A 14400-nucleotide genomic window follows, 5' to 3' on the forward strand; every position below is an offset into this window, starting at 1 on the left:
ACGCGATGATCGCGTAAATGATTGGCTGATGTTTTTAAGGCCCTACCTCGTGCACAGATGATGTATATTAATATTATTCCTTTCAGTGCGACTAATAAATAGTCTTTTATCAGTTAGTAAAGACAATTTCAAGTAATATTGCAAAACTGTATAAAACAAAACATCTTCTTTAGCACCTTTAACAATGTATTTCCTGTTGGTGGATTTTTTTTTTTTCACCTTTATTAAAACTGTCCCTTTTTTGTATCCTTGCAAGTATTATGCAAAAATGAGAGGATTTATCATGGTCATATGGTAACAACATGAGTTGAATAACTGGATAACATGGACAAGGATAGCAAGTGATTTTATTATACGAGTCTCATAAATGCAAGTTGTTTTTGCAAACTGATCAAATGATTTTCTGTGAATATAGAAAGCAGATGCTTTCAATAGAGCTTAAGTTGTAAATAAGCAGAAACATTCCTTAAATGCTTTGGTCATTTAAAGCTTTTTACCACGCCAATAAAGCTTGAATTTTTTGGTCATTGCTGTAAGTTTAAATGAACAGACGATATTCCTAGTCATTCAGAACTTGTTATGTTGTAAGTATCAAAATCCCACCATATTATGAAGTAAATTATTCAACATAAGCACAATGGGGAAAAAATAAATCAACAGTAGTTCAAGCAATAGAAAGAAATATCCAGAGATGAGAGAAAGAGCCAGTCTGAACAGTAGCAGAGCGTTTGTCCACATTAACAGCTGAACTGCTCGGCTGTTCTTGGAAGGAGCGGGATTGTGTTCTATTCTGAGAAGGATGCGCAAGCCAGCGAACAACAGAGCCAATCACAGCTGCTTTCACCTGGACCACCGAGGCTGAAACGCACAAATAATTGTGTTCTGAGGGAGCCGTGCGAAATTTATCCAGTCAGGTGTTGACAGGAGAACAACAGCACAGCTGAGGCTGTGAGGCCAGCGTCAGTTCGCTTTTTAAGCCACTTCAGCGGAAGTGCTACTTCAACTGTATTTTAACTAGTCAAGCTAGCCTTTTGAAAGAAAAAAAAGCAGCTACTTTACAAGATACTGACATAAAAGCAGCTAACTACATTGAATCCATTTAAGAGGGACAATTGTTTAAAATATACAATGTACAGCATCAACTGAAACACTGTTCTTAATCAGCAGCAATTAATCTGAGACAAAAAAACAAAAAGAACAATGAGAATCTCAATCAGACTCATATTATATAAAACTTGAACAGATCATTTTAAATGAAATAAAACTAGGAAAACTTTCCAATGTCAATAATTGAGTTGGAAAAATGGAACAGCAGCATTAAAAGACACTTTAAAATACCTTATATTGTTTCTTTTTTGTAGGTAAATGCCACTTTTTCACCAAATGAAAATTCACATAAAAGAACTAGAATTCCCATTTGTGAGAGAGGACAGTTTAGGAGAGTGTGTTTGATTGTTTCCTTTTTTTTTCAATATACACAGCATTCTGTTGTGCAATATTGTTATTGTCAATGGCTAAAACAGCTTGTGACTGTAAAAGCTAACCTATTTTTAAAGCACCTGATCTACTAAAAAAAAATGTAGTTAAGTTAGCAGCATCGCTACTTTGAGTTATTTATTCCCAAAACCGCTCAACAGGAAGGCCCTGCAGATTTATTAACCACTTTAGCTAAAATGAGGCTCATATCTGAACTTGTGAATTTTTGCGGCCTTTTAAACTAGATTGCATCAATATAATCACTTTAAATGGACCACAGGAGAGCGTTTTGTCCGCCTTATCTACTAGTGCAGTGCAAAAAGAGAATTTTAATTGGTGTGAGGAATCTCTCCTCTCAACTCCCAAACACACACACACACTGTATTTGGAAGTTTAATGGCGTACATAGCACTCATTGTTCATTCATAGTGTTGAAAGACTGGGTGAGCGAGCGACAGAAAAAGAGAGAAAGAGAAAAAAAATGAAGAGAGATACACAGAGAGAAAAAGAGAGAGAGACTGAATGCAGATTTCTCTATAATGAAGGGTTTTTTTTTTGCTGGGAATGTCTGTGTCCAATGGGGTGCTTGGCAGTGAGCTTGGGAAAGCATTTACAAGTGCAAAGTAAGTGTGTATGTGTGTGCGTATGCATTTTCATTCATACAGGGGCCTCTTGGATTAGGATGACTTGCAAGATATTCAGGAGACAGTCAGGTGGTGTAAAAGCAGCCGAGGGAAGGTGTCACACTCAGCACGGACCGAGCCAATCACCGGCATGGGAACTGACCGGTCAATAAGGCGAACCCATTAGTTTGGACAAGAATCTCTTAAATACATTACATAATGCTCAAAACTTACTTTCCCAAGAAGCATTTGGGTACAATGGTGAGTTTCCTGCGTCGATCTTTGATGAGGTGGCGGCTCTTGGTCATCATCATATGGTACAGCTTCTCTCCCTTCTCTGCGATCATGACGTAGGCATCACGCTCCATCCCGAGCTTCAAACCTGCCAACCAATGAGATCAAAGAGTCAAGAACTTGTAATAAATGCAATAAAAACAGTGTTATTTAAAAAAAAATGTTCTGAGATTAAATTTATTTACTTTTTTTTTTTTTTTTTTTTTTTTTTTTTTTTTTTCATATTTTAACAATAAAACTTATACATAATAATGTATAGTGATAATAAGATGAATAATATAAAAATAATAATAATTAAAAAAAAACATTTAAGACCAAGAACATCAATGGGTCTTATTTATGAAACAAGCTAATTGTTAAACTATATTATTTAACTGTCTATTAAACTATAAATTTTTTTGTAAGTATTAATTATACAAAAAAATAAAATCAGTGGGTCTTATTTATGAAAACCAAGCAAATTGTTTAAGTGTATAACTATTTGTGCCGACCAGGGTGGGCGAGAGCCGCGAGGGAACGGCGCGAGGCCGGTGACGCAAGTGATAACGAGCATCACCTGGGAGGCACACCTTGAGTCTCCCACAGAGGAGCTCCGGGAGCATAAAAGGAGGAGCGACGACAGTGAAGGACGAGAGAGGACCAGGCCTGGATATTATTTTATGTTTTATTATGTTTGTGTGGCCGGCAGACATCCGCGAGGGTCTGACGGCATTACTTTCGTTTTGTTCTTTGTTTATTTTGGTATTAAAGTTTTGTTGAATATTCGCTGGTTCCCGCCTCCTTCTTCCCATATATACGAACTGTGTTTCATTGGTGCCGAAACCCAGGAGGAAGGAGGGACATGCTGTCGGAGAGCCCTCGCTGCTGAGGGGGATCGCGGTGCTGCGGAGTTCGGGCAGCACGGGAGTGAAGACTGCAAGAGGCTGCCCGAGGCGGTGGTACTGGAGCCTTGTGAAAGGTGGGACGGAGACCCGGATGCCGTGCTCCTGGGAAGAGGTGGGGCGGCTGCCATCCTGGAGGGAGCGGAGGAGTGCTGTTGTCTGCCGTGGGCCGGAGCCTGCTGCCGTCCGCAATGAAGGGGGACTCGCAGGGGACGGGGGACTCGCTGCCGGCTGCCCTCAGCCAGAGGAGCCATCGCCGGCCGCCAGGAAACGGTCGAGGATCGGGCCGCCCACCGAGCGTCCAGTGCCATCGCATGGCACCGTGAGGAAGAGCCTCCCGGCAGGCTGAGGACCGAGCGGCAGTGTGTCTGGGAACCGGACCCAGATTTTTTTTTTTTCCTCTCTCCCCTCTCTCGTCCTGTCGCTCCCCTTGCTTCCGTCTCCTTTCTCTCGTCTCGTCTGTCCTTACCCCCAGGTGCTGCAGCCGCCGAGACAGGCCCCCGGGGGGGAGTAAGCGCAGTAGCGGAAGTATCCCCCGGCCTGAGAAGAGCGATGGGGGTATGTGGCAACCAGGGTGGGCAAGAGCCGTGAGGGAACGGCGGGAGGCCGGTGACGCGAGAGTTATATGATCCCCACCTGGGAGGCGCACCGGCCTTGAGTCTCTCACGGAGGAGCTCCGGGAGCATAAAAGGAGGAGCGACGACAGTGAAGGACGAGAGAGGACCAGGCCTGGATATTATTTGATGTTTTATTATGTTTGTGTAGCCGTTATATATGTTATTATATCCTGAAGCATCCAAGTTTTATAATGGCAGTGAACAGGGCCAACATGTTTGAAGCTCAAGCAAGTGCATCCATCCATTATAAAAGTACCCCAACACAGCTCCGGGGGGTTACTAAAGGCCTTCTGAAGTGAAGTAATGCATTTGTGTAAGAAAAATATCCATATTGAACAAGTTATGACGTAAAATATTTAGCTTCCGCCAGACTGCCTTACACATTCAACAAGTGTAGGACGCGGCGTAAGCATTTTAAACCGCAAGAGGCGTTACGCTTTCTTCATAAGTTGAATACGGAAGGAGGTCTGGCAGAAGCTAGATATTTTACTTTATAACTTGTTAAATATGAATATTTTTCTTACACAAATGCATTGCTTCACTTCAGAAGGACTTTACTATCCCCCTGGAGCTGTATGGAGTACATGTATAATAATAATGGATGGATGCACTTTCTTGAGCTTCTTACTCGTTGGTCCCATTCACTGCCATTATAAAGCTTGGATGCATCAGGATATTTATTAATGTAACTTTGATTGTGTTCATCAGAAAGAAGAAAGTCATATACACCTAGGATGGCTTGAGGTTGAGTAAAGTTTGGGGTAATTTTCAAGTCTGTGCATATAGGTCTTATTTGACATAAAAAAATGTAATAGCAAAATCACTGATATTAAAGGTGAGGGAGGAACTAGACTGAATGTAAAAGAAAATTTTATACTCTTCTACTGTATAATTATAGTGTATTTCGTAAGCGTTACTTACTAGCTGTTACTCTAAATCAGTGTGGGTGTTGCCGTGTCAGTTAATGTTTAGGTGAGAATGAGAGGAAACACTGGTTTAACTGATTTTATTACAAGATTTGTGTGTTCACACGTGCACATGCATTTTGCTACTGAGGTATTTTGGTGGGTGGAGGGGAGGATCACAAAATAGGCATGAGCATTCGACATAAGCCACATGCTATACACAAAAATGCTGCAACATGAAATTAGTGAAATAAAAGAAATGCTTATTGCACATTACTCAGAGCAGGTCATACCAAATAATGCTGTTGTAACATGATGTGGTTAATAAGGTGAGAACAGATGCAGCTATAGATGCAGAGAAAGACCTCTATCAGAGAGTTTGCAGTTTCCTGAAAAGACCTGAAAAGAACAACACAGCATGCTAAAAACTGTGCGATAGTGCAAAGCAGCTCGGCCATCGGTGAAAACAGCCTTGCTCATGTTAGTCGTGCAGCCAGAGTCAGGCTGCAACGAAAATAAGAGCGTCACACAAGGTAGGTTGCCTAAAAAAAAAAAAAGCACCTAATCAGTGGTCCGAGGCTTTTTGTTTGTTGCCTAATGCAAAGACCAACTTAAAATAACCCTTCAGTCAAACATTTTTACCATACATTTAAACAAAAGGTGATGTTAAAGAGTATCAATGGGATTGCAGCTGATGCAGGAGGCGGGGCATGCTCAGATGTGGCGGCAGCTGGCATGGCTCTCATTCAGAGCTCTTTACTGTGTCTGAGACCCCAGAGAGAGGGAAGCCACCGGCAGCTGCAGCTCTCGCTCACAAAGAGTTTTTTGAGGAGGTGTTCGTGGCAGCTGTATGAGGCTCCAATTCAATCAAGTCTCAGCAAAGAGGCAACACATCATTAAAATGCCTCCTCGAAAATGACCCTGCTGAAGCGTAATTTCCACCTTGGCATCTGAATGTCTGATGCTAAATGGCAATTTTAGAAATGAGCAAACATTCACTTAAAAAAAACAAATCTTCCCGTTTCTTTCCTCAGTCTGAACGGATTTCAATAAGTGCACACCAAAATTGATCAATGTATAAATTAAAATACATTTATTTAAAATGATTAATAATTATTAAAACATTATTAGTTAATTATTTAAATTATTATTTAAAGGTATCCATTGCTTTATTGACTATATAAGTATGTTCAACAGAACTGTGCTTTTGGCTACTTGAGAAAAATATTTTTCTGTTCTTAGACTCCAGATGAACAGAATTTCTGAATCAGAGGCACTTTTGCATGTCAAACCAAGTATTAATCGAAATGTGTAATTCAATGACGCATTTCAGTTGTATAGAGAGAAACGAGTGGGCGCTGGCTGAAGACTCGGACGGTCAGAGAGGTGTGACTGATGTGGCACCTGTTGGAATGAGCTCCGATTTCAAACGTTGGAAACCCGATACGCACCATAAAACTTCTGCTTTCATCTGGCATCGCAGCGTAAAAGTGACATCTCGCTCTACCGCCAACTCGCACCGCATTACAATACTTTGGCTGAGGACTTTGCCTTGGACACTGGTAAACTGATCCTACAGACTAATACTTCACGCTGAAACATAAGAGTCATGATCAGAATGGGCTCTGCGGTATATTTGAGGTTTTACTGCTATGATCACGTGACCTAACAATCAGAACAACCCTGTAGTAAAACATCACACAGGCCTCAAAAGAAGAGATAATAAGAACAGGTGTCCAGCAGAGGACAGGTGTTCCATATCGCAACAGAACAAAAGGAAAAAAATCCACATAAAGCATACTAGGAACAACAAATTGTAGGATGCTAAAATACAAAGCACAGTGGAAATGGGTTAGTTCGTATTCATTAGGAGGTGCTTTGACAATAACTACTGCAGTTGCATCACGTATCCGAAATTTGATTTGATTGATTTGATTCAATTTTGAGTACTAACAATATAAAAAAAATTAAAGGGATACTTCACCCAAACATTCTGTCATCATTTACTCATGCTTAAGTTGTTCCAAATCTGTATGAATTTCTTTCATCTGCTGAACACAAAAGAAGATATTTTGAAGAGTGTCAGTAACCAAACAGATGATGGGCCCCTTTGACTTCCATAGTATAGAAAAAAAATACTATTTAAGCCCATCAACTGTTTGATTCTTCAAAATATCTTCTTTTGTGCTCAGCAGAAGGAAGAAATTCATATAGGTTTGGAACAATTAGAGGGTGAGTAAATGATGACAGAATATACATTTTTGGGTGAACTATCTCTTTAATGCACAGAAACACACAAAGTACACAATGCATTTTCAAATGTTTTACATTTAACTGGTGTTATTTCAGGATTTTATGTTGCATACTATACAATGACAAGCCAGAGTAAATGTACTCACTCTCTCTCTGTTCACGTTCCTTTAAAATGGCGTCTAGCCATTTCTGCTTGTCCTCAGCGTTCTTGGCCATGCACACAAACCACTTGTTTTTGGCCGTGTTGTGAATCTTCCAGCCATTGGTCACAGTGTAGTTGTTACTGTGATAGTCCGCTAGAAACACAATGAAAAAACAAAAAACAAAAATAGGTTGAACAATATTCATAAGCTCTAATAACATGAGCACACTAATCACACAAGCATTATATACAACACAGCTGTATGTGGAGAAGTTATATAGCATACACTTTTTCCACTTTCATAAACAAGTACAAAAAGCATCACTGTTAAAAGCTGTTCACTGAGATCTAATAAAGCAGATCATCTATCAAAATCATTTACGGCTTCAAATTAACCTTTTTTCCGCTAAGATATAATTTTGTCAGCCTATTACCAAGGTTAAAAAGTTTCCCTTTTACCATTACTAAATGAGTTACTTGACCCAAACACTAATGCTGACACAGATAATAAGATTTTCTTGAACAATCTAGAAGCATTAATAATGTAAAAAGGTTAAACTATGCCATTAGAGTGAGGAACCGTTAAAGATGCATTTCAGCATCTCTCCTGCCATTAAACCAAATCCTGACAGAGAGAGCATGTGTATGAGTGAGGGGTTCAGGCGGTTACTCTTAGTCCAATTTTAACCCAGATTTGACAGCAGGTGAATTATTGGAGAAATGAATGAGGTATGGAATAGGTAATGAGCAGTGGTTAATGTTGAGGTAGTATAAATAGATTTCAGAGCACTGAGAGGATTTGACAAAGGCTTTTAGCTCATATAAAACTGGAGAGAATTTATGAGTAATCGTATTTGGCACATAAGTCTGGCTCAGTAATAAACACCACCTAAGCATTATCTGATTGTTTTCCAATTAAAACACTAGCGCAGTCAAAACAAGCAGATCAAATTGCCATGCTTTAAATGTGAGAGTGATTAAGTAATATGGAGTAATGTGAAAATTCAGAGCGGGACGTTTCCCAAGTTACATTGGAGATGCCATTTTATAATGGTTTCAAAAGTGACTCATTCAATAAGAACTATACAGTAAGTGTTAAACTTTTACGGTTTTGAGTCATTTGTTTTTCTCTCAAAAGTAACAATGTGGAGCAGCTTATGTCAGGCTTTTAATGTCAAACATAAATAATCATAATTTTTGGTTTACATCAATCAAGTTCCAATTAAAAAGATAATATGTAAAATACCTAATATGGATCACTAAAAAATAATTTTTAATTTAATATATTCATTATTTTTCCTGCCACTTTTCCAAGACTGGGTTGTGGATATTTAATATTTTATGTTTGTAGGTATTTACTTTATTTATTTAGTTCAATATTTTTTGCTGGAAATTCACATAAAAATAGTATATAAAATGTAAATAATGCATTATAAAATTTTTAAATAAATGTATATTTTATAAAATAATTTTTAGGTGAATTTCCAGTAAAAATATTGACTGGAATGTAATATTACTCATAGCATGATATAATATTTTGGTCATAATAACACCCACCACTTCCGATCAGTGTTCATCACTACACTGCCTTGAAACTTCCTATGAAACATCACTATAAACATAAAACTGCAAATAGCCCAATATCTGAATTTCAAACCCATTATCTTCAATCGTCACCCACACACAACATGTGAATCATTTTATCTGTAACCTTATCCAATAAGGCAAAACACATCATCTAAATGACACATTTACACAGATGTGGAGCATCATGTGACATGATAAACATGACACTGAGAGGACTGAAACACAAAACACGTCTCACATTGGCCGTATCAACTGATGATATGTGTGGTTTAGGCTGGTACTGTTACAGCCCTATGTCTTGTTTTTCAGAAAGGATGTTTTTCTTTGTGGCTCCGAGAAAAAGAGAGAGAAGTTGCACTTCCACCCTGCTGCTTAAGGTGTGGTGAAAGACTAAGAGCAAAAGGTGAGAAGAGCAGCCGTTACTTCCCCTGAGAGTTAAATTTCATGCTCGGCCCGACAGCTGAACGGCACCTTTGACGAGGGCCCCTTGGGCGGCCAGCTCAGCGGAGGCGCTAAATGAGAAGCGCTCAATTCTAAGAAGCCTTGCGTGATCTTATCTTCAGGCCACAGTGGCACTAATTTATACTGCAAAAACTGAAGTTCCCTTTAAGTGGTTTTGTTTGTTGCTTGTGTTGTGAAGTTCATAAGCATCACATGGTGATCAGATGGAACAAACAAGGATATCACACAGGAAATTCCCCAACACATCCCATGAAAAAGTTGCTTTGTACACTAGTGTTGAAAAGTTTGTTTGTTTGTTGTTTTTGACAGAAATTAATACTATTATTTATCAAGGATGCATTAAATTGATGAGAAATTAAAGACTGACAAAAAGATTTACAAAAGATTTACAAGAAATTTTAGCGGTAGTAAATATTTGTATGACAGGACACAAACAGTAGTTTCAAAAACTAGTGAGCTGCACAGGAGACTTAACTTTTTAAATATTTGAATTTTGACGTTAGCATTTTGCTAAGCTAACAACTTAATACTCAAAGCAGCACAAAAATACATACCACACATAATAACAGGGTAAAATAATGTTATTTTAATTAAACATTAAAAGCACTAACAAACTAAAACCTACCAGTTCCGTCTTCCACATTCTCGACCTCCATGACCTCCGTGTTGATGCGGCCTCTGAACACATACTGCGGTCCGTTGATGGATTTCGTCCTTTTGGTGGATTTCTTCCCAGATACTCTGGATGTTTAAAGAGTGAAAAAATTAGATGAGTATTATTTAGTTTCTACATATATATATCTAATGGTTTTGACAAGTGTTTAACCATAACGCATAACAATACATTGTTTATGTAATTGGGTTAAAGGTGCAATATGTAAGAATTTTGCAGTAAAATATTCAAAAACCACTAGGCCAGTGTTATCTATTTTGTTCACTTGAGTACTTAAAATATCCCAAATGTTTCCAACTATTTGTAAATCGTGAGAAAATTGCTATTTTAACCAAGGCTCCAGGACGTGTGAGGAGTCGCCTGTCAATTGCGTCATACCCGTGTTAACCCTCGGTCTGCCTCGGTTTCCGGTTTATTTTGTATAAACCATGGAAACACCAATACGCTTTAATATATTACATGATTTAATAGACAAGGGAACAACTGTTTTGATATATTTATAGACAGAAAATGAATTGTTATATAGCTCAACACAATTAGTCTTATTGTTTAAATCTAATTTTCTTGATTTTTTGCGAGTACCATGCTTTACCTTGCCTCAGAGAAAAACACTATTTTGTCAAGTAACTAACATAGTATAATCAGATGCAGCTTTATTTTTAGGAACAGTAATACATAATTTTCTCCATCATAGAATATTTTAAAAAAATAATTGCATGCCATTTATCAACACAAGCCATCCAGCATTGCATATGATATTCTAAAATCAATCTAGCTTACTGCAGCAGCTGAGCGAAAAATACAGAGTAACGTTATAAAATCATTTAACACACTCAAATGTATCTAATATGATAAACAGAGCTGTGTTACCTCATACTAATGACCGGAATAGCAGAAGTGGCGCCGGCGACTGTGTCATAATAAACGTTCCGCTGCTTGTGCTGTGTGTTACACAATCGCTCCAGCTCCTCGTTCAGCTCCCACAACACTCAGCCCTGCTCTGCTTCATACTACAGTAACGTTAATAATCGCATCCATGAACATGATTTCTTCCTGAGTCCTATCCCGATTATTTTCCACAGGCTGTGAGGTGAAGACCACATGTCCCAAGATTCCACGCTCAAACTTGGCGTCATCAAGCTACGCCTTTGTTTTGAATAGGCCTCTAACGACCTCTAGCAGACAGAAAATCTTGCATAGTGCACCTTTAACAATATTAGAGGCTAGCCTGACAGAGAACTCAAAAGCATCTCAAAGGCCTTACCGGGACTTCCTCTTGCAGTAGACTAAGAGGTTGTCAAACAGAAAGAAGACTCGTTCCTGGATGTTTCCAGCTGATATCTTCAACAGGTTTCCTTGGAGCAGCAGTTCCGTGCAAATATCAGTCAAGTTTGTCCCCTGGGGAAGAAAAAATAAAAACATCTTTACACATTCCAGTGTAAGATTTTCTGCTGAGGCATTCCATTATAAAAGTTTTAGTCATGTTTAGCTGATTAGTTGCTCATGTTCATGTAGTGGAACAAAAAGCGGCAGAAAAAAAAAAAAAAAAACGAAAACGCTGCCATCATTCTTTCAACAGGTGGACATTTCCTTGTGTTTTATTAACAGTGAAAGTGTCTAATTCCATTTAAAATAATTACAATCTGGTCATTTATCATGGCCTTCCATCTCGCCCTCAGATAAGAGCAGCCTCTCCTCACTCCCACTTTGCTTTCTATCTGATTAAATGCAAAAAAAACAACAAAAAAAAAACATAAAAAGCAGCGACCCCTCTCTCTTTAAGGGGACGGAGGTAGGCAGACAGGTTTTGGTAACACATACTGTGTCCTGTTCAATATCCAGGACCATTAAAAATTGATTCCACTCTGACGCCGCAGTCCGTGCTGACTCTGTACAGGATGTGATTTTCTATGCTTGGCAGGTGTGGGCGTGTGTGAGTGTGTTTGATAAGCAGACTCCATTTTCTCTGCTTAATCAATGGTGTGCCCAGACGGGTCAATTAGAGAGATTGAAATCTGCTTCCCGCTTGTTCTGCACTATTTACCTATAAAGGTGAAACACTCTGGTCTAAATGGAAACTTAATGCATTTGCTTTTAAACCAGACCCCATATCCTGAAACGCTCTATACATTTAACGCAATATAAAATGAGAGCTTAAAAAGCAGGCTGTATTTCACCTCACCTTATCTACACATGATATCAGAAGCATTGAAACCTTGAAGGAAAAATTCTGTCATAATTTACTTGCCCTCATCATGTCATTCCAAACTCATGTTTGACTTCTGTGAAACACGAAAGTAGAAGTGTTGAAAAAAGCACTTGAAAGTAAATGAAAGTAAATGGAGATCAAGTTTCATTATGAAAAGAAAAAAAAAACGCACCATAAAAATTTCATAAAATTGGCCCATAATCCAAGATTTCATAAGTATTATGAAACTTTTATGGAACTTTTGTGTTTTTCTGTATAAAATTTTGTATTTTGTTGTATTAATTTCTTGTCATTTTGTAGTTCGACAGCCCATATTAACATTATTATATTTTAAATAGTGTCCAAACCATTCTTTACCACTTTTTATTTTGTGTTCCACAGAAGAAAGAAAGTAAAATTAATTTGGAACGACATGAGGTTGAGTAAATGATAACAATTTTAATTTTTTTGGACAGACTATTCCTACAAACAAATTTCAAAATATGTTTAAATCCCCAGTCTGTTATGCTTTGTAGGGATCTTAAATGGTCAGAGGCATGATGGGACTGGAAAATAACACAACAGGAGAAAGAATGCACTGTATGCACTAAATTGTGAACATTTTAACCATCTAAGCACACTTAGGGCTCACTGTTGGCTATAGAAAATGCCCCACTTTGTCCAACCACTCAGTGCTGCATCAGATAAATCAATAAAGAAGGTTAATGGACAGGGTACAAAGAGTAAGAGAAAGAGAGAATGAAGACAAAGTAACTATGGTATAGAGAAGATGATGAAGAAAAGGAGGCGGGGAGAGACGAGCAAAGAAAGACGAGCAAAGAAGTGCTTAAGAGAAGAGGCGAAAGTGAGTTTGTGGTCTGGTGGCACACTGTTGCATGTTACACAAAACTAAAGGATCTCCATGGTAACGGGCTTTTGTGTTAAAACTTCCTCTTCCTGCTTCTGATATGTCCTAAGAAAATGTCATCAGCAGACACAAGGCGACACTGATCATGTCCACATCAGTGATTCTTTCGAGGATACAGTTAGAAATTCTTACAGAGGAACGTTTTTAAGAAACATTAAGTTACAAACAACTGGTGCTGGTCTGTTCCTTTAAAGCAATCGACCAGGAAACAGGCAAAAAAACACGCCGTCTATGAAAATTACAAAACTCACCTCCCAGCCCTCTATGTGTGACTGTAATATCTCAAGAGCCTCTAGTTTCTCCATCTGTCGCTTGGTTTCGTTGATGTTGCAGCACACAGCTTTCATGGCCTGCAGGGCCTCTTCTACTGCAGGGTAATCTGAATGCTTCTTAGGGGTCCTCTTCAAAAGTTCCTGAAGGGCAAACAGCAGGTACATGCTTGTATTACACAGTTACACATCAACTATCTGCTGATATGCTTCTGTGCACAAGAGCCTATTTAAAGTCATGAAATCAATATTGGCTCCATTTTCTTTTGTGATATACAGGCAAACAAATTTATACAGACACCTTGAACATTTCATTCATTAATACAGATTATTCACTATAGTTTAAAAAAATGGTAATAAAATATGACAAGATCTCAGAGTTAAACTGTGTGGGAAAAAATTAATCTTAATTATGCCAGATAACACTTGGCAAAACATGGTCAGGTCAAAGTGTCTGAATAATTTTTGGTTCCAAATTTTTATCAATTTTACTGGTAGTCCACTGTATGAAGAATTTTTGGGTATAATATGTCAGTTTACTTTATTTTGCTATCCTCACTTACATAAATAAACTGTAGTGTCCTGCACCCACTAGTAAAAATATATCAAAAATGAATAATTTTTGGTTTGACTGTACATTCCTGGTGTTTTTCACGAGATAGATCATTTGTGAATACACTGTAAATGTACACGACCATTCAACAGTTTCAATATTCTTTCAATATTCAATATTTTTTTACAGTGTAAAGATGCATTTATTTCTATTCATTGAACAAAAATATTAAGCAACACAACCGTTTTCAACATTGATAATTATAAGAAATGTTTCTTGAGCACCAAATCAACATATTAGAATTATTTCTGAAAGATTATGTGACACTAAAGACTATAGTAAGGATGCTGAAAATTAAGTTGACCTCACAGGAAAAAAAAAACGTTAAAATATATTAAAATAGAAGACTTTTTTTTTTATTGTAAATATATAATATTATATAATAATAAATATTTATTCATTTTCTTTTTGATCAAATTAATGCAGCCTTTGTGAGCGTAAGAAACTTCTCCTTCAAAAACATTTTAAAAATCTTACCAACCCCAAACT

The 14400-nt window shown here is 37.9% G+C and overlaps 1 protein-coding gene across 2 annotated transcripts in view; it reads right to left on the bottom strand.

The window, feature by feature from the left end:
• The window catches only part of prex1 (phosphatidylinositol-3,4,5-trisphosphate-dependent Rac exchange factor 1), a 90184-nt gene that overhangs the window by 40446 nt on the left and 35338 nt on the right, over window positions 1–14400 (bottom strand). For both annotated transcript variants that reach the window (XM_067395007.1, XM_067395005.1), the window contains exons 6-10: window positions 13281–13442; window positions 11178–11311; window positions 9866–9981; window positions 7196–7345; window positions 2334–2481 (exon numbers count right to left, since the gene is read on the bottom strand). In XM_067395007.1, the coding sequence (XP_067251108.1) occupies window positions 2334–2481; window positions 7196–7345; window positions 9866–9981; window positions 11178–11311; window positions 13281–13442 (710 nt within the window). The remainder of the gene's footprint in view (window positions 1–2333; window positions 2482–7195; window positions 7346–9865; window positions 9982–11177; window positions 11312–13280; window positions 13443–14400) is intronic.

This window comes from Chanodichthys erythropterus, chromosome 9 (assembly GCF_024489055.1).
Source record: "Chanodichthys erythropterus isolate Z2021 chromosome 9, ASM2448905v1, whole genome shotgun sequence".
Taxonomy (NCBI): Eukaryota; Metazoa; Chordata; class Actinopteri; order Cypriniformes; family Xenocyprididae; genus Chanodichthys; species Chanodichthys erythropterus.